At 57.8% G+C, this 17,298-nt stretch overlaps 1 protein-coding gene across 1 annotated transcript; it reads left to right on the plus strand.

Annotated features, from left to right (window-relative positions):
* Positions 1 to 959: 959 nt before the first annotated feature.
* TLE2 (TLE family member 2, transcriptional corepressor) lies at positions 960 to 17,038 on the plus strand. Its single transcript, XM_058040752.1, has 20 exons — positions 960 to 1,051; positions 1,136 to 1,221; positions 1,802 to 1,865; positions 2,892 to 2,936; positions 4,575 to 4,637; positions 4,843 to 4,917; positions 6,427 to 6,610; positions 8,592 to 8,608; positions 9,540 to 9,632; positions 9,933 to 9,977; positions 11,034 to 11,126; positions 12,138 to 12,279; positions 13,287 to 13,429; positions 13,734 to 13,810; positions 14,942 to 15,191; positions 15,392 to 15,639; positions 15,870 to 16,017; positions 16,099 to 16,249; positions 16,364 to 16,440; positions 16,521 to 17,038. The coding sequence occupies exons 1-20, from the start codon at positions 1,028 to 1,030 to the stop codon at positions 16,626 to 16,628; spliced, it is 2,133 nt and encodes a 710-aa protein (XP_057896735.1). The 5' UTR covers positions 960 to 1,027; the 3' UTR covers positions 16,629 to 17,038.
* Positions 17,039 to 17,298: the final 260 nt, after the last annotated feature.

Raw genomic sequence — 17,298 nt, forward strand, 5'->3', positions numbered from 1 at the left:
GGTCCGAGCCGCTCCCCGGGCCCGCGGCGGCGGCAGGGACCGCACGGACCGGCCCGGGGCGCCGCCGCCGTGAGGGCGTAGCCAAGGGCTGACTACAACTCCCAGCGTGCCCCGCGGCGCCTCTTTGGGGGCTCTGGCCGCCCGCTCGCTTCTCATTGGTGGATATGCTTTCTTGCGTCACGAGCCCATGTGGGAACCGCGCAGGGCTATTGGCTGGCGCTCCCGCAGCGGCAGCCAATGGCCGGTGCGAGCGCCGCCGCTGCGGGCTGCGGGCCGGTTAAGGTGGAGCGGGCGGAGGGGACGGGATGGGGCAGCCCCGCCGTGCCCGCTCCTCCCGGTGGGGCTGCCCCGGGCACATTGAGGGCTGGTCCCTAGGGACCCCGGCCCCACTGTACACCGGAGCCCGCTGTCCTGCGGTCCCCGGCCCGGCAGGCACTGTCCGGCTGCACTTGTTTGTGATGTCCGCCTCCGGGCGCTGCCCCGCCGGTGGCCGGTGCCACCTCCGCTCGCAGCGTCGGGGGCGGTGGCAGCGCCCGGCGTCACTCCCCGGGGACCGAGCTGCTCTGGGGACGGGGGAAGCTCCGCACCGCGTTGGGGGACACGAGCGTGGCGGGTCCGGGGGCAGCGCCCGGTGAGCCCCGGCCTGGGGCGGCAGTGCAGGCGGGCACCTCCCGAGCGGCTCCGTTCGGGACCAGCAGCGGCATCTCCAGAGCCGGCGCCTTCCCCGAGCTCCCCTCGATCTCCAGCATTGCCGCGGTCGCTCGGCGCCTCGGCGGGCGCGGGAGCTCCGGTGTCCCGAGCCCCGCGGGAACGCGCCTCCTTAAGCGGGCGCGGGCGGCCGGGGCGCGCGGGGCCGAGCGGCCGCTCCCCCCCCGCACCGGGGCCGCCTCAGCCCCGCCCCGGCCCCGGAACGAGACCCCGGGAGCGCCGCTCGGCCAAACCCCGGCTCCCCGCCGAGCCCCGGCAGCCCCGGGGGAGCGGCAGCGGCAGCAGCGCCCCGGGAGCGGCGGGGCCGGGAGCCCTCAGGATGTTCCCTCAGGGACGGCACCCGGTAAGTGCCGCGGGGGCGGCGGGGCCGGGCCGGGCCGCGGGGCCGAGCCGCAGCCTCCACAGCCGGGCTGTCTCTCCTCTACAGCCCGGGCAGCCCTTCAAGTTCTCGGTGCTGGAAATCTGCGAGCGAATCAAGGAGGAGTTTCAGTTCCTGCAGGCGCAGTACCACAGGTGGGACCAGGGCCGGTGGGACCGGGATGGGCTGGGCTGAGTGCGGTGGGATAACGGGGGAAGAAGGAGGTGGAGAGCTCCTTCAGGGCCATAATCTGCTCTTTAAGGACGGAGTGAAGCCATCAGAGTTGTCACAGGAGCAGCTTTGGGGCCAGGCGCTCCCCAGAGCTGCTGCTCTGCTGGTGGCACCCAACCTTGAGTCCTAAAAGGATCAGATTTGGGAGCAGGCTCTGGAGGGGTGGATGGTGGGGACAGAGCCTCGTCTGTGCAGAAGGAGCAAGGTGAGAGAGGGGTTTGGGCTGGGGGACAGCGTGAAAGTGAGAGCTGGGGAAGCCCAGTCTTGAGTGGGGGTCCCAAGGGGATGATCAGCCAAATTTCCTCTGGGTGTAGGGGCAGGAGGGCACAGAGCTCTGGGTGGGTGCTACAGGTGTGTGACAGCCCTGCAGGTGCCCCGGGCAGGGTGGGTGTGTGACACCCCTGCAGCACGCAGGGACAGGCAGGAGATGTGCTGGGCTTGCCCCAGGCATGGGGCAGGAGCTGCTGCAGGTCCATGAATGGAAGCCCTGGCTCCTCTTTGCAGCCTGAAGCTGGAGTGTGAGAAGCTGGTGAGCGAGAAGACAGAGATGCAGAGGCATTATGTCATGGTGAGCTGTCCCCCTGCCGTGTCCCCTGAAGGGCTGTCCCCACTTCTGCTGCCCTCACACACATCTGGCTGCTGGGGCTCCTCTCAGCCCTGCCCAGTGCTCACCTTGAGGCTGGGGAGATGTGGGGCAGGAAGGAGTTAATCACCATTTCTCTTGGTGCTCAGTGCTGCTTGAGCCCGGGAATCCTGCCATAGGTTTTGTTTCTCTTTTTTTTTTTTTTTTTTTTTTTTAACCTTCCTCTATCTGGCCTTGTAAGAGAGCTCCCAGCTCTTCCCTCTCTTTCTCCCAAGGGGTGGATATTTAAGAACTGATGTTCCAGAGCTCGTGGTTTGGGTGGAAGGGGAAGGAGCACTTGCCAATGAAGGGTTAAAAGGCCCCAGACAGACTGACCATCACTCAGAGCCTGCCAGGAGCTGCTGGGAGGAAGAGGATGGGGGGACAGCACAGCAGCTCCTTCTCCTTCATCACCTGACCTTACTGGCCCCTCTGGGGAAAGGGGGGACCCAAGTGGCACCATCCAAGAGGCAAAAAGATGTGAATTTGGGCAAAGAATATCCCAGGGGTGAGCACAGCCCTGCCTGTGAGGCTGGGTGTTGATATTGCAGGGCATGTTCCTCTCACCCCTCAGCTGGGATCCCTCCCCACATCCCTGAGGCTCACAGGGATTTCCAGAAGTGCTTTCCTGCCTTTGGAACAGGTTTTGCTGGAGGACAGCAGATCCTCTGGTGTCCTTTTCTGCCCAGGTGTGGGGATTGGGGTCAGAGTCATGGTGAGTGAATCCTGGAACAGATTCCAAGAGCCAGGAGAGGATCTGGGGGGGCAGCAGAACTGGTTTCCCCTGGCTTACACAAATTGCAGGTGTAAATAAACAGCCTGTGCCTGCTCCCTGCCTTATCCCAGGCTCCTGGCACAGTGTCCCAGCCATTCCTCAGGGCTGCAGGCAGCCAAACCCCGGGCTGGTCCTGGGCCAGCTGCTCTGGACAGCTCCTAACCAGGCTGTGCTGTGCTTTTTGCTTTTCCTCTCAGTACTACGAGATGTCCTACGGCCTCAACATTGAAATGCACAAGCAGGTAAGTGCAGGGGGGCTGGGAGGGAGGGTGGCTAGAGGCTGAGCTTGGAGACTTTGTTGGAAAATGATCTCCCTTGAGCCCTGTAGCTCTAATGGCTCTGAGTGACACAGGGGCTGCCTTGCAGAGGGATGCAGCAGTTGTCAGGATGTGTTATTGAGTTCCCCGTCCCAAAGAGAAGCACTCAGAGCCCTGCTGTGAGCCCTGGTGCCTCCCTGCAGTGCTTCCCTGGGGCCCCACTTGAAGGAGGGACGTGGAGGAAACAGCAGGAGCTAGAGCCCAGAGGCAAATGGATTGTCTTTCTTTTCTTTTTTTTTTTTTTTTTTTTTTTTTCCTTAATCCCCTTTTCCTTTCCCAAAGCCAGAGGAGTGTTTTCACCCTTCCCTGGTTCCCCTTTTGTTCCAGCCTTAATTTGCTTTCCCTCTTCAGATTTATCAATCTAGTCATCATGGGCTCTCTGCCAGGGAAATTAGTTTGGACCAATGCCTGACAAAGTGGCAAGTCAACTGCCATATCCCTCCAGCTGGCTCAGCCCCTCCGAGTTTGCTCCTTTTGTTAGCAGGGAGCCTGCTGGGGACCACATTCCTGCCACCCTTACACACCCCAAAATCCAGTGGGAATTTGAGCCAGGGGTGGCCAAAGCCAGGGTGGGGATGGGGGTTCTGCCCATGAGAGGTGGTGGCCAAGGGGTTGAGGAGGGGGAGCCTGGGCAGGAGGGGCTCTCAGGATCTGTGGGCACAGTGGGAGCTGCGAGTGAGCACAGGGTGCTGCTGGCTCTGGGGCACGGCAGGGAAATGTTCCCTTTGTTCTCCCTTGGCTCCCAGCCTGCTTTGACCTCTGCAAGCACCGGCGGGGATTGTCAGAAACCTGAGCTGATAAAACCCTTCAGAGCAGCCAGCCTCGGGCTGCATTTACAGTTTCTCCCCAGGAAATGTGGGGGTTTTCTCTTGGAGAGGCCGGGCTGGAAGTCACAGCCCCTTTCCTCAGAAGTGCTGCTTGCCCTGCTGTGGGTTTGTCTGCGACCACAGAGCCTCTCCTCGGAGGATGCACCGGGTTTTCTGCATTCCCCCGTGGGCAGGGGCAGCTCTGGGGGTGTTTTGTGCCTCTGAAGGAGCAGAGGGAGCTGCCCCAGGGTTTGGTGAGGCTGGGAGTGGAGTCCTGCTCCAGACCAGGGCAGGCACAACCAGAGAGCCGTGAGGGATTTACTGGTGCCGTTCCAAGAGGGCTGAATCTGTGCAGCTCTGCATCCTGCTTGCTCTGCCTGGCTTGGAGCTGGATGTTTGGGAAGGGAAGGCACAGGGAGGGCTCCCTGCCAGCTCCTGTGGCTCGGCTCCCCTCTGTCCCTGCCCGCAAAGCCAGGATGGGTTTGGGCTGAGCAAAGGCAGCTGGGCTGCAGGGACTGACAGCTTGGAGCTTGCCTTGGCCTGGGGCCACGCAGGGATTGAGGCCTGGGCTCCCTCCCCTGTGCCTGGCAGCAGTTTGGGAAATCCCACAGGGATGCAGAGGCAGCAGGAGAATTTCCCTGGGTGGGGGAGAGTTTCATCCTCTGCAGAGCTTGTGTTTGCAGGAGGGGGGGACAGGATGGGGATCAGAGCCCTCCATCCATGGTGATAGCTGCTGATTCCTGCTGTCCTCCTTCAGGCAGAGATCGTCAAGAGGCTGAGTGCCATTTGTGCCCAGATCATTCCCTTCCTGACACAGGAGGTAAGGAGGATTCAGCAGATTGATTTGCCCCTTCCCAAGAAGCCAGACCCAACTCCTGCCTGAACCACGGGAGGTTTTGGGGAGGAAAACTTCAAGCCTGGGCTGGAGGGGAGGGAGAAGGGGCTGTGCAGGGGAGGGTGGGGCAGTGTGGAGCTCCCTGGGGCAGGAGCAGGGTGTGACCACGCTGTGCTCTTCTTCTGCCCAGCACCAGCAGCAGGTCCTGCAGGCAGTGGAACGGGCCAAGCAGGTGACCATGGGCGAGCTCAACAGCATCGTCGGGGTGAGTTGCACTGCCTGCCCTGCCTGGGGGCAAAAACTCCTCCCTGCCTGGGCTTTGGGACTTGCAGTGATGGGGGAAATTTTTACTCTTTTAATGCACCCATTTTTTTACTAGTTTGATACACCCATTATTTACTATTTAAGGGTTTTTACTATTTTGATACACCCGTTTTCCGTTTTTTACTTTTTAAGGGTTTATACTATTTTGATACACCCATTTGTACCATTTAATGGTTTTTATTATTTTGATGCACCAACTTTTTATTATTTAAGGGTTTTTACTATTTGACACGCCCATTTTTTACTATTTAAGGGTTTTTACTATTTTAGTACACTTATTTTTTACTATTTAAGGGTTTTTACTAGGTGACACACCCATTATTTACTATTTTAGGGGTTTTACTATTTTGACACACCCATTTTTTACTATTTAAGGGTTTTTACTAGGTGACACACTCATTATTTACTATTTTAGGGGTTTTACTATTTTGACACACCCATTTTTTAATATTTAAGGGTTTTCACTATTTTAGTACACCCATTTTTACTTTTTAAGGGGTTTTACTATTTTGACACACCCATTTTTTACTATTTAAGGGCTTTTACTATTTTGACACACCCATTATTTACTATTTAAGGATTTTTACTATTTGACACACCCATTTTTTATTGTTTAAGGGTTTTCACTATTTTGACACACCCATTTTTTACTATTTAAGGGCTTTTACTATTTTGACACACCCATTATTTACTATTTAAGGATTTTTACTATTTGACACACCCATTTTTTATTGTTTAAGGGTTTTTACTATTTGACACACCCATTTTTTACTATTTAAGGATTTTTACTATTTTAATACGCCCATTTTTTACTATTTAGGGGTTTTCACTATTTTGATACACCCATTTTTTACTATTTAAGGGTTTTTACTAGGTGACACACCCATTATTTACTATTTTAGGGGTTTTACTATTTTGACACACCCATTTTTTACTATTTAAGGGTTTTTACTATTTTGACACACCCATTTTTTATTATTTAAGGGTTTTCACTATTTTAGTACACCCGTTTTTACTTTTTAAGGGTTTTTACTATTTTGAAACAGCCATTTTTTACTGTTTTGAGGGTTTTTACTATTTTAATACACCCACTGAGGAGAAGGGATTATCCACAGTGTCCTGAAGGTGTTGGGTGCCCTGTGGCACAGCCATGGCCTGGGGTCGTTCTGCAGGGAGAGACTCAAGGGTGGAAGGGGAACGGGAGCAAAACAAAAGTCCAGAGGGAGAATAAAAGAGGCTGTGCTGAGCCTGCAGAGCCCAGACAGCCCCGGGGGAAGGGGCAGGGCTCTGACCCAGCCTGAGCAGCCCCCAGAGCTCTGCTGCCCCCTCCCCATTCCCATCCCTGTCTCACCCCATGAGCTTTGCACCCTGCAGGGAGGGGAGGGGAGGGCCGGGCCGTGGCTGCCTCCTCCACATCCACATCCAGGAGCGTTTGCTCTTTCTCTTTCAGCAGCAGCAGCTCCAGCAGCTCTCCCAGCACGCAGCCCCCCTCCCGCTGGTCCCCCGCCCCTCCAGCACGCAGCCCCCCAGCCTGAGCACGGCCAGCTCGGGGCTCCTGGCCCTCTCCGGGGCGCTGATGGCTCAGGTTCAGCTGGCCAAGGAGCACAGAGTGGCCCAGCATGGGGAGAGCAGAGGTAAGGGGAAGAAGCACAGCTGGGTTAACCCTTGAAAGGCTGGGATGCTGTTTTGCCTCTTTGCCGAGGCTCCTGGCTGCTGCATCCCCCCCGGGGATGGCAAATTCAGGGAATGGAATGCCTGCAGCCCCAGGAGGCTGGCTGTGTTTGTGGCTGCTCTGCAGTGATGCTGTGTGTGCAGCCCTGGGCAAGTGTTTGTGCCCACACACAGCTCTCCCTGATCCCCTGGGTATTTCCAGTGCATGAGATCCCCACCACAAAGAAATCCTCTCTTTTTACACCAAGATCTGATACTTAAAGATGAGACTTTTAAGGAAAATTCTGTTGCAAGCCCTTGGTAGAAACTGTGACAGCCACAAGCCTGGGGCAAGGAATTCAGAGAGCAGAGCCTCATTGGGTGTGCTGTGCCCTGTAAATTACACTAATTCCTAGTCCAGATGGGTGCCTCCTCCTGTCAGGATCAGCGAGTGCCTTCCAAACATCATCAATATTTAATCATCATTAAATCAGTGCTCTGAATGCTACTGGCAGGCCTGGGCCAAATGAGTAACTGTGCCCAGCTCTCCTCCTGGCCTGTTGCACAAAGGAGGAGCTGCTCTGAACTCAAATCAGCTTTTCAGAGCACAGTGGTTGTGCTGAGAGGAGGCTGGGACAAGGAGAGAGGCTCTGTGGGCTGGGAACAGGCAGCCAGATTTAGCAGGAGTGATATTTCCCTGCACATTTCCCTGCACACTCCCCTGGGGAAGGTGCTGACTGAAATGCACTTGGGTCAGGACCCCAGAGCAGCAGCAAAGCCAGGCATGGGTGGGGTTTGCTGCAGGTTCTCATGGTCTGGCTTGGCCTGCAGGATTTCAAGGTGGTGAAAAGAGCAGCAGGAAGCTGTTGGTGGCAGCTCTGCCCCCCCTCCCTCTGCACACAGCTGTCTGCAGCTCAAATCCTGCCCGTGTTTCTTTAAGGATGGCTTCCACAAAGGAGGAAAACAAAGTCCAGAGAGAGAGAGAGAGAGAGAATAAAAGCAGGCTGTGCTGTGCTGAGCCTGCTTAACCCTCAGAGCCCAGGCAGCCAGAACTTCTCTCAGCCTGGGTGTCTGGCTGTGGTGAGGGCCATTCCTTATTAAAAAAAAAAAAAAAAAGGAAAAGACTGAAATGCTCCATCTGTCTGGGGTTAATCCTCAGTGCTCTGCCATAGAGCTGGTGTGAGTCAAGCTGAGCCAGGGGTGCACAGGGTTGATGGCAGGCATCTGGTCCCACTCCAGACCATGGCCTTGGAGCAGTGCCTACAGGAATCCCTCAGCTTCCCATCCCTGCCTGCCTCTCCTTGCCAGCAGAGACCTGGACTCATTCTCTCTAAATGCTGGTGGATCTTTAGGAGCAAAAATCAGCCAGGGAAGGTTGCTGAAGGCCAGCCCACAGCCCTGTGCCTGGGTTTGCAGTAAATGTGTTCCCTGGGCTTGGATTTGCAGTAAATGCCTGGCACTCCTTCCCTGGGCTCAGGGAAGTGGACTTGCTTTGCTGTTCATGTCCAAAGAGCCTCAGAGAGTTTCCAAGCAGGGCTTTTAGGCATGGCTTCCTAAGGAAATGGGATGGGTGTGATTCAGGGGATCTCAGCTGGCCAGCTCTCCCCTCCTGGGGCCTTTGGATCTGTTTTCATGTCTGGGGAAGGGATTTCAGAGCTCTTGGAAGGAGGTGGGTGGGTAGAGATTCCCCTGCTTCCCTGAGGAGCACCAAAGTGCTGACCTCCCTTCAGACAGCACAAAATCCACATTTCAGGTGGGCAAATTGGGAAATCAGTTGTGATTTTTTTTTTGTTTATTTGTTTTCTAAACATCTGTCCTGTTGTTTCCTGATTTGCCCTGCTGTGCCCCTCTGTCCTTCCTGCCTGGGTATGAGTGGCACAGGCTTGGCATTAACAACCTCTCCCTGTCCTCCCCTCTGCTCTGACATGGACCTGGGATGTTCTCCCTGCTGCTGCCTGCATCCAGAGCTGACCCCAAGCAGGGTAAGTTGTGGCAGGCCAGTGGCCTCAGCTGGCCCTGGTGGCATCTCCAGTGTGCTCCAAGCTGGCCACTGGCTCCTGGGAAGGGATGGGGCTGCTGGGTGAGCTTTGCTGGCCTGGGTGGGCTGTGTTTGCATCAGGGTTTTGTAACTGCAGCTTCTGGGCCACCTCAATTCAGTCTTTGCTGATGCAAGGAGCTAAAGATCAAGGGCTGCTCCCAAAATAACCAGCTCTGTCCTTTTCAAGGAGTTTCCAGTTTAGGAATCATTCTGAGCAGGGCTCAGAGCTCTCAGCCCCTCTGCAGTCCTTGGCTGCCCCCTCCCTTTTAGGAGGATCCTTTTAGGATCCCCCCAGTCCCAGAGCTGTGATTCTGAGAGTCCCTTCCCAAGCTCCACAGCAGCTCTGCACAATCCATGCTCCAGGCAGGGGAAGGAAGGGTTAATGATCTCTGCTGGGGAATTGCAGGCATCGATCTGAAGGAGAGGAGGAAGGAGAGGAGGCGTTTGTGATGCCATCAGTGCCCAGGCACACCCAGGAGCAGTCAGCTGCAGGGAGCCCTGCCATGGGGCATCTCTGTCACCTCTGGCTGCATTGTCACCAGTGTGGGGATGCCAGGGCACGTGTGACACCCCTGCAGCTGCCAGCAGCACCTGGGGGAGGGCTCTTCTTCCTGCTCAGCCCCATTCTGCTTCCAAAACCTCCTGGCAGGGTTGAGGTGAAGCCAACACAGCTCCAGTGGGAATTTTCTGCTTGTTGTCTCTGCAGGGCTGGGTCTCCCTCACTCAGCTTGGGGTTCTGGGCTCCTTCCCAGCAGCCTGGGGGATGCTTTTACAGGATGGAGGTGGTAGTGGAGCAGGGTCTGGCCCCACTGAGAGCTGAGGGGTGGCTGCCTGCCCTCACAGTGGCTCTCTCACCTTTTTACCCTCTCCCTCAGAGCGTTTCATCTTCCCCTGCCGAGAGCCTGCCCGACGAGGAGCGCACAGGGCTGAAGAGGAAGAGGGAGGAGAAGGAGCTGCCTGGGCATTCTGTGAGTGCCCCAAGGGCTGGGGAGGGGGCTGGGCAGCCCTGTGCCCACCCTGCTGCTCAGGGCTGCTGTGCTGGGAGCAAGAACAAAGCAAACGGGGAGCCCCAGGGAGGCCCCTCAGCCCTGGGCTGGGTCACTGCCAGCAGAACTGGCTGGTGTTGGTCCAGGGAGGGATGTACAGGAGAAAATGGGTCCTGGGAGTGATGTACAGGAGAAAATGGGTCACTCTGGGGCAGAACACAGAGCCTGCTCCAGCATCTCCCTGTGCTGACTGAGCCCTCCTGGGTTTCTCCCTCCTCACAGGACAGCGATGGGGACAAGAGTGATGACAACCTGGTGGTGGATGAGGTGAGTCCTTAGAGCCTGCCAAGGCATCCTCCTCTAGCTGCAGGGATTGGGTTTAGGGCTCTGGTTGCCCAGCTTTGGGGTTCTTTAGGCTGCAGCTCGTTGTGGCCAGCCAGAACACGTGCCAGCCCTGCTCCAGTGCGTTGTGCCAGCCAAGACTGATTCCACTCCCACTGCTCTGGGAGGGCTGTGCCAGCCAGGGCTCAGCTTTGCCAGCCACAGGCTTGGCTCTGCTTCACAGTCCCCCGTCAGCCCCTTTGCTGCAGCATCCCATATGGGGAGGCTGATAAGCTGGGATGAGAGCTCCATGGAGCTGGGCTCACTGCTGGCAGCTCCTGTGGGTGGAGGTGGCAGGAGCCTCATGGCACACCCTGGCACTGCCAGCCCCAGGCCTTGAGCCCCTTCCTGCCCTGCCTGGCCCTTGAGCAGCCTCAGCTTTAACTCACCTCACTGAATTCCAGTCTTCTGCCATGGAACTGCCACATTCTGCTTCTGGTACAGCCTTTCCTGACTGAGGCACACCTTGATCTTGATCCCAGCCACCACCACTGTTCTTGGTAGAAAAGATGTTTTTGGGGATGTGCTTATTCCCTTTTCAGAAGACAGAGGGGAGAGAAAGATATGAGGTCTTTTTGTGCCACTTCCTAAGGAAATGCAAGCCCTGAAAGGAAGATCAGGAGGAATTTCTGCAGCAAATGAGGCTTATGAAATCTGCTCATTGTGCTGATAAAATGTCACAGACCTGGTTGAACGGCAGTGCAAGAGCTGAGGGGTGGCCTTGCCTCTGAAATGGCAGCCCTGTCTCAGCTCCTCGTGTGTGCTGATCCCCATCCCTCCTTGTGAAAGCATCCCTGGCCACCAGTGTCCTCTGAAGCTGCTGTCACCTCTCATTTTATCCAAAGAGCAAAACCGAGGCCGTTTCTCATCCAGGGGAGCAGAACGCAGCGCGGATGCTCCTCATCAGACCGAGGGCACTGATGGGGTGGTGGTGGCTCCCCAGGGACCCTGCCCTCCTACCCGGGGGTGTTCCTGCTTCCCACAGCGCTGTTCTCCCCCCAGGAGCCGCCCTCGGAGCCCGGCAGCCCCCGGAGCCGCCCCCCGAGCCCCGCGTCCGTCGGGGGTTCCAGCGGGGAGCACCGGGAGCAGAGCCCGGTGAGCAGCCCCGGGGCTGGGGTGGGAATTTCTCATTCTGGCCAGTCTGGAATGCCAAAAACAGCCGGATAGGAATGCTGGGTTTGTGCCCATTGCGGACAGATCCGTGCCCTCGGGGCAGGGCGAGCACTGCTGGGCACAGCACAGCTCTGCAGTGCTCTCCACCCATCTGCCTGCAGGATTCCCCAGAGCTGCTCACAGCAATTGATTTTTCCTCCTTTTTTTTTTTTTTTTTTTTTTTTTTTTTTTTGCTGCTTCTGTGGTTTTTTGGTTTTTTTTTTTTTTTTTTTTTTCCCTTTTTCCTTGCCAAGCACCAGTCCAGCGCTCAGATTGAAACATCAGCATGTGGCAAGGGGGAGGGAGGGATGATGTTTCTGCCACTCCTTGGCCTCCCAGCCACCGCAGGGACCGAGTGATCTGTCCCCCCATCTGGGGTCAGGAGCCAGCTGGGGGCTGTGGGCAGCAGCGAGCAGCAGCTCCCCAGCACAATCGGATTAGAGCAGACAAAGCGCCCTGAGCAATCTGCCAGCACAGCACGGAGCTTTTCTCTGTTATTAATTTTTTTTTTTTTTTCCCTCTCCTTTGCTGGTGTCGACAAAATCCCCAGACAGAAAAAAAAGCAGAAGAAATAGGAGAGGCAGGCAGGGAAAAAAAAAAAAAAAAGAAAAAAAAAAAGAAAAAAAAAAAAAGGCAAGGAATGAAATAGCTGTGGGGATTGGAGAGGCCAGTTCATGCCAGGCATCCTCTTGGTGCCAGGGGAAATTTGCTTGAGGGGGCAGCAGATGTGCCCAGTGCAGGGTTGGGGCAGTTTGGGGTGATTCAAAGCTTGGATGGGGCATTTGCAGCTGTGGGGAGAGCAGGGACACGTGAGGGGCAAAGGAGAGGGGACCTGGATGGCCAATCCTTGTCCAGCTCCATCCAGGAGCTCCTTCTCCCCTCCAAGGTGTGCAAGATCCTGGCCCAGGCTCTGCTCCCACAGCTGAAGCTGCTCTTCTTCCCTCTGCTGCACAGACCCGCTCAGTGGCCAGCGCTGCCACCTCCAAGCCCTCCTCTTCCTCACCAGCCCGTGGCTCCCTCACGCCAGGGCCCGGACCCAGCTCGGCCACCGTGCTCCGGCCACCCCCGGGCAGGGCACCGGGCACCGACAGCGCCAGTGAGTGACAGGGACAGCAGGGGGGGTCACTGGGTGACAGGGGGGTCACTGAGTGACAGGGACAGCATGGGGGGGTCACTGAGTGACAGGGGGGTCACTGAGTGTCCAGGGGGGTCACTGAGTGACAGGGACAGCATGGGGGGGTCACTGAGTGACAGGGGGGTCACTGAGTGTCCAGGGGGGTCACTGAGTGACAGGGACAGCATGGGGGGGTCACTGGGTGTCCAGGGGGGTCACTGAGTGTCCAGGGGGGTCACTGAGTGACAGGGACGGCATGGGGGGGGTCACTGGGTGTCCAGAGGTGTCAGTGTCCAAGAGAGCACAGGGGTTGTCACTGAATGTCAGGGGTAGCATGGGGGTGTCACTGAGTGTCCAGGAGTGTCACTGAGTGTCCAGGACAGCACTGGGGGTTTCAGTGTGTCCAGGGGGGTCACTGAGTGTCCAGGAGAGCACAAGGTGTGTCACTGAGTGTCCAGGAGTGTCACTGAGTGTCCAGGACAGCATTGGGGGTTTCAGTGTGTCCAGGGGGGTCACTGAGTGTCCAGGAGAGCACAAGGTGTGTCACTGAGTGTCCAGGAGTGTCACTGAGTGTCCAGGACAGCACTGGGCGTTTCAGTGTGTCCAGGGGGGTCACTGAGTGTCCAGGACAGCACAGGGCCTGCTCTGCTCTGCTCTGCTCTGGTGGGATGGGATGGAGGATTCAGGCCCTGTCTGCCACCAGCAGAGCTGGCAGGGCCATTTTGCTCCACAAGATCAGAGCTATGAACCATGGCCAAGAGGAGCCCCTCTGCCATTTCCACACACCTGCTGGGCTCGTATGGTGGTTGGGGTACAGCAGGGGTTTAATCTCTTTTTCTCTGCTCAGTTGTCATTTTGGTGGGGCTGCACAAGCTGGCTGCTCCAGGGCTTGCCTGTGGGGTCGGAGGGGGTGTCTGTGCAGTCACCAGGTGTCCCCCCCTCTCCCCTGGGTGCCACCAGGGCCAAGCCGTGGCTCTCTCCTCGTGCAGCTCTCTGCAGCCCCCTGAGCTCCTCCAGCCCCTTCACGTCCTCCCTGGCCATGGTGCCCCACGCCAGCCCCAGCCCCTGCATGGGCACCCAGCTGGCAGTGCCCCAGGCCAGCAGCACGCTGCTCCACGGCCGCTCACCCCTGGTGAGTCACTGAGGAGGGGTCTGGGTGTGCTGGCTCTGCTGCCCGTGCCCTGGGCACCATCTGGGCTTGCAGCCATAGGAAAGGCTCCCTTGCACATGTTAGTGGGATGTGGGGCTGGTGGAATCTTGAGAGAAGTCTCTGCTCCTTCCACTGGTGTTTGTGGGAACACATTTTGGTCTTTGTCACTCTGTGTGAGGAGGAGGCTTGCACAGAGCCAGGCTGGTCCCAGGGTGTGCAGGGAAAGGCCAGAGCACAGCTTTGGTGTCCTGTGCTCTGCTCCTCATGTGCCCTTTGTTTTGTGCAGGTGGCATTTGAGTCTCACCCTCACCTGAGGGCCTCCACCCTCTCCTCTTCACTCCCCACCGTCCCTGGAGGGAAAGCGTAAGTGGCTGCAGGGAGGGTGGGGACAAGGGGCTGAGGTGGGAGCTGGGAGCATCTCCCTCCCAAGGGCTCACCTGAGGGGGACCTGCTCTCCAATCCTGAATCCAGCTCTGCCATTTCATTCCTGGCAGCTGGAGCTGGGTAATTAAACCTTTAATTAGCCAGGGCATAATGGGCACCTTCCACCTTTTGGCTTGGGCACTCTCCACCTTTTGGCTTTGGCACCTTCCACATTGCCTTGGGCACATTCCACCTTGCCTTGAGTGTGGCTAACAGAGAGGTCACCTCCTGCCCTTGGCATCACACAGGGCTTGTTCAGGCCTCTCTTCTGCTCCCTTCTAGTGCCTTCTCCTTCCATGGCTCTGACTCCAAACTGGGCTGGATGGGGGCTGTGCTGGGGGAGGAGGGGATGTGGTGGCTTCTGGGGGTGAATTTGGGCTCTGTGGACAAGCTGGGGGCAGCAGGGAGCAGAGCCTGGAGGAAAGCTGGGCTGTGGTTGTTGTGTGCCCAGCTGGCATCTGCTCATGGCTATGCCCCCAAACTGTGCTGCCTGTGTTGGACCTGCATGGCACCTGCCCACTCAGGATTCTGCTGTTTCTCACCATTCTGCTTTCTTCCAGTGCCTTCTCCTTCCATGTCCTCTGCCTCCAGACTGTGCTGCCTCTTTTGGACCTGTGTGGCACCTGTTCATGCAGGATCCTGCTCTGCTCCCTTCCAATGCCTTCTCCTTCCATGCCCTCTGACTCCAAAACATGCTGCTGTTTGTGCCACGTGCCCATGGTGCCTGTTGGAACCACATGGCACCAGCCCCTGTCTACACAGGATTCTGCTCTGCTTCCCTTTGCTCTGCTTCTCACTGCTCTGCTCCCATCTAGTACCTTCTCCTTCCATGCCCTCTGCCTCCAGACCATCCTGCCTGTGTTAGACCTGTGTGGCACCTGCCCATGCACGATCCTGTTTTATTTCTCACTGCTCTGTTCCTCACTAATCTGTTTCTCACTGCTCTGCTCCCTTCCAGTGCCTTCTCCTTCCATGCCCTCAGCCTCCAGACCATGCTGCCTGTGTTAGACCTGCATGGCACCTGCCCACGCAGGATCCTGCTCTGTTCCTCACTGCTCTCCTCCCTTGCAGTGCCTACTCCTTCCACGTCAGTGCAGACGGGCAGATGCAGCCGGTGCCTTTCCCCCCCGACGCCCTGCTGGGCTCCAGCATCCCCCGGCACGCGCGGCAGCTGCACACGCTGAGCCACGGCGAGGTGGTCTGTGCTGTCACCATCAGCAACTCCACCAGACACGTCTACACCGGGGGCAAGGGCTGCGTCAAGGTCTGGGACGTGGGGCAGCCGGGCACCAAGACGGCCGTGGCTCAGCTCGACTGCCTGGTGAGGAGGAGGAGGAGGAGGAGGATGAGCAGCAATGCCTTTGGGCTGGGGCTGGCAAGGGGAATGTGCCCCTGCTGCAGTGCAGGGCACAGAGGGGCCTTTCCCAGCTGCAGGGGGAGAAGGAGAAGTGTCTCCTGGCAGGCCCTGTGTGCTCACCATGTGCTCCTTGCCTTGCCCTGCTGCCCGTGCCCCCTGTGCAGAACCGTGACAACTACATCCGCTCCTGCAAGCTGCTCCCCGACGGGCGCAGCCTGATCGTGGGGGGGGAGGCCAGCACCCTGTCCATCTGGGACCTGGCAGCCCCCACGCCCCGCATCAAGGCTGAGCTCACCTCCTCTGCCCCCGCCTGCTACGCCCTGGCCATCAGCCCCGACGCCAAAGTCTGCTTCTCCTGCTGCAGCGACGGCAACATCGTGGTGTGGGACCTGCAGAACCAGACCCTGGTCAGGTGAGTTTGGGCCAGGGGCTGCAGGACAGCACTGCTGGGGACTCCTCGGCCCAGGACAATTCCCTCATTGTCCCCTGCAGCATGTCCCTGCCTGTCCCTGTGTGTGAGCCTGGCCGTGGCACAGTGCCTGTCCTTGCACTCCTCACTGCTGCCCTGCCCTCGCTCCGTGCTGCAGGTGCTGCCTGCCCTGCCAGCTGTGCCCTCTCCCTCTCCATCCCCCTCTTTCCCAGGCAGTTTCAAGGCCACACAGACGGTGCCAGCTGCATTGACATCTCCAACGATGGCACCAAGCTGTGGACAGGGGGGCTGGACAACACCGTGCGCTGCTGGGACCTGCGGGAGGGCCGGCAGCTGCAGCAGCACGACTTCAGCTCCCAGGTAGGGCTGGAGCCCTCTGGAGCACCCTGGGCCAGCTGGCACCTGCTGCTGGGCACCCTGTGAGCCTGTGTGTCCCCTCAGATCTTCTCCCTGGGCTACTGCCCCATGGGAGAGTGGCTGGCCGTGGGCATGGAGAGCAGCAACGTGGAGATCCTGCACGTCACCAAACCCGACAAGTACCAGCTGCACCTCCACGAGAGCTGTGTCCTCTCTCTCAAATTCGCCTCCTGTGGTAGGCAAGGGCCCTTTTTTCTGCCTGGGCTGTGGATAGCCTCAGATTTATCCCTGTGGTTCAGCCCCTGAATGGTGTCCCAGCTGCTGACACCCACTCTGTCTCGTGTCCCAGGGAAGTGGTTTGTGAGCACGGGGAAGGACAACCTGCTCAACGCCTGGAGGGCGCCCTATGGAGCCAGCATCTTCCAGGTGGGCTCAAGAATCTTTGCAGGGGCATTGTGGTGGCTCCAGGCAGCAGCCCTGCTCTCACCTCCTGCCCTCTCACTCAGTCTAAGGAGTCTTCATCAGTCCTGAGCTGTGACATCTCTGTCAACGACAAATTCATCGTGACGGGCTCTGGTGACAAGAAGGCCACAGTGTATGAGGTGGTTTACTGACTGCTGTCACCATCAGCAATGGGGACACACCTTGCCCAAAGCCACCATGGCTCACAGAGGCCTCCAGTGCTGGACCTGCCCTCCTGCAGCTCTACTTTCCCTCCTCCTCAACTGCTTTCTGCACCCAACCAAGGCTCCAGCCCCATCTCCTGCCCTGGTTCCTGCAGGAGCTGAGGGCTGGGTGCAGCCTGGCATCCTCTGAGGCTGGGCAAGGGCTGGACTGGACAGCCTGGGTTCTGTCTGTCTGTCCTACAGGGAGCTGGCCAAAGCCTGAGAGCCTGTGTCTCCTGGGTTACTGCTACTGACTTAACAGCACCCACTTTCTGCTGCACTAACAGCTGTAAATTATCAGTAAAGAAATGTATTTAACTATGTTTTCAATCCCTTACTAATAAAAATGAACAAAAGAAGGGCTGGGCTCGTTCTGAGCAGGGACCTTTGCCAGCCAGTGCTGCCAGCTGTGCCAAGGGCTGGGCTCTGAAGGGTGTCCTGGGGGGCTGATTTTGGCCAGCAGCACAGGAGAGGCCACTCCCAGCATGGCAGAGGTGTGGCTGCTGGCCTGCAGCGCTCTGTGGTGCCTGTGGTGAGCTGTGGCTGGGGCAGGAGCCCAGAGCAGCTGGCACACCGCAGCCCTGGGCAGCCCCGGGCTCCTGGGAGCAGCCCGGCTCGC

The sequence above is a fragment of the Melospiza georgiana genome, chromosome 26 (assembly GCF_028018845.1).
Source record: "Melospiza georgiana isolate bMelGeo1 chromosome 26, bMelGeo1.pri, whole genome shotgun sequence".
Lineage (NCBI taxonomy): Eukaryota > Metazoa > Chordata > Aves > Passeriformes > Passerellidae > Melospiza > Melospiza georgiana.

What these genes read in the sequence shown, in the direction of transcription:
- TLE2 (XM_058040752.1), top strand. Translation starts at nt 1,028, where the DNA reads ATGTTCCCTCAGGGACGGCACCCG. An exon ending in ACCGTCCCTGGAGGGAAAGC is followed by an intron (nt 13,811 to 14,941) that starts GTAAGTGGCTGC and finishes CCTCCCTTGCAG; the next exon opens with TGCCTACTCCTTCCACGTCA. An exon ending in TCTCAAATTCGCCTCCTGTG is followed by an intron (nt 16,250 to 16,363) that starts GTAGGCAAGGGC and finishes CTCGTGTCCCAG; the next exon opens with GGAAGTGGTTTGTGAGCACG.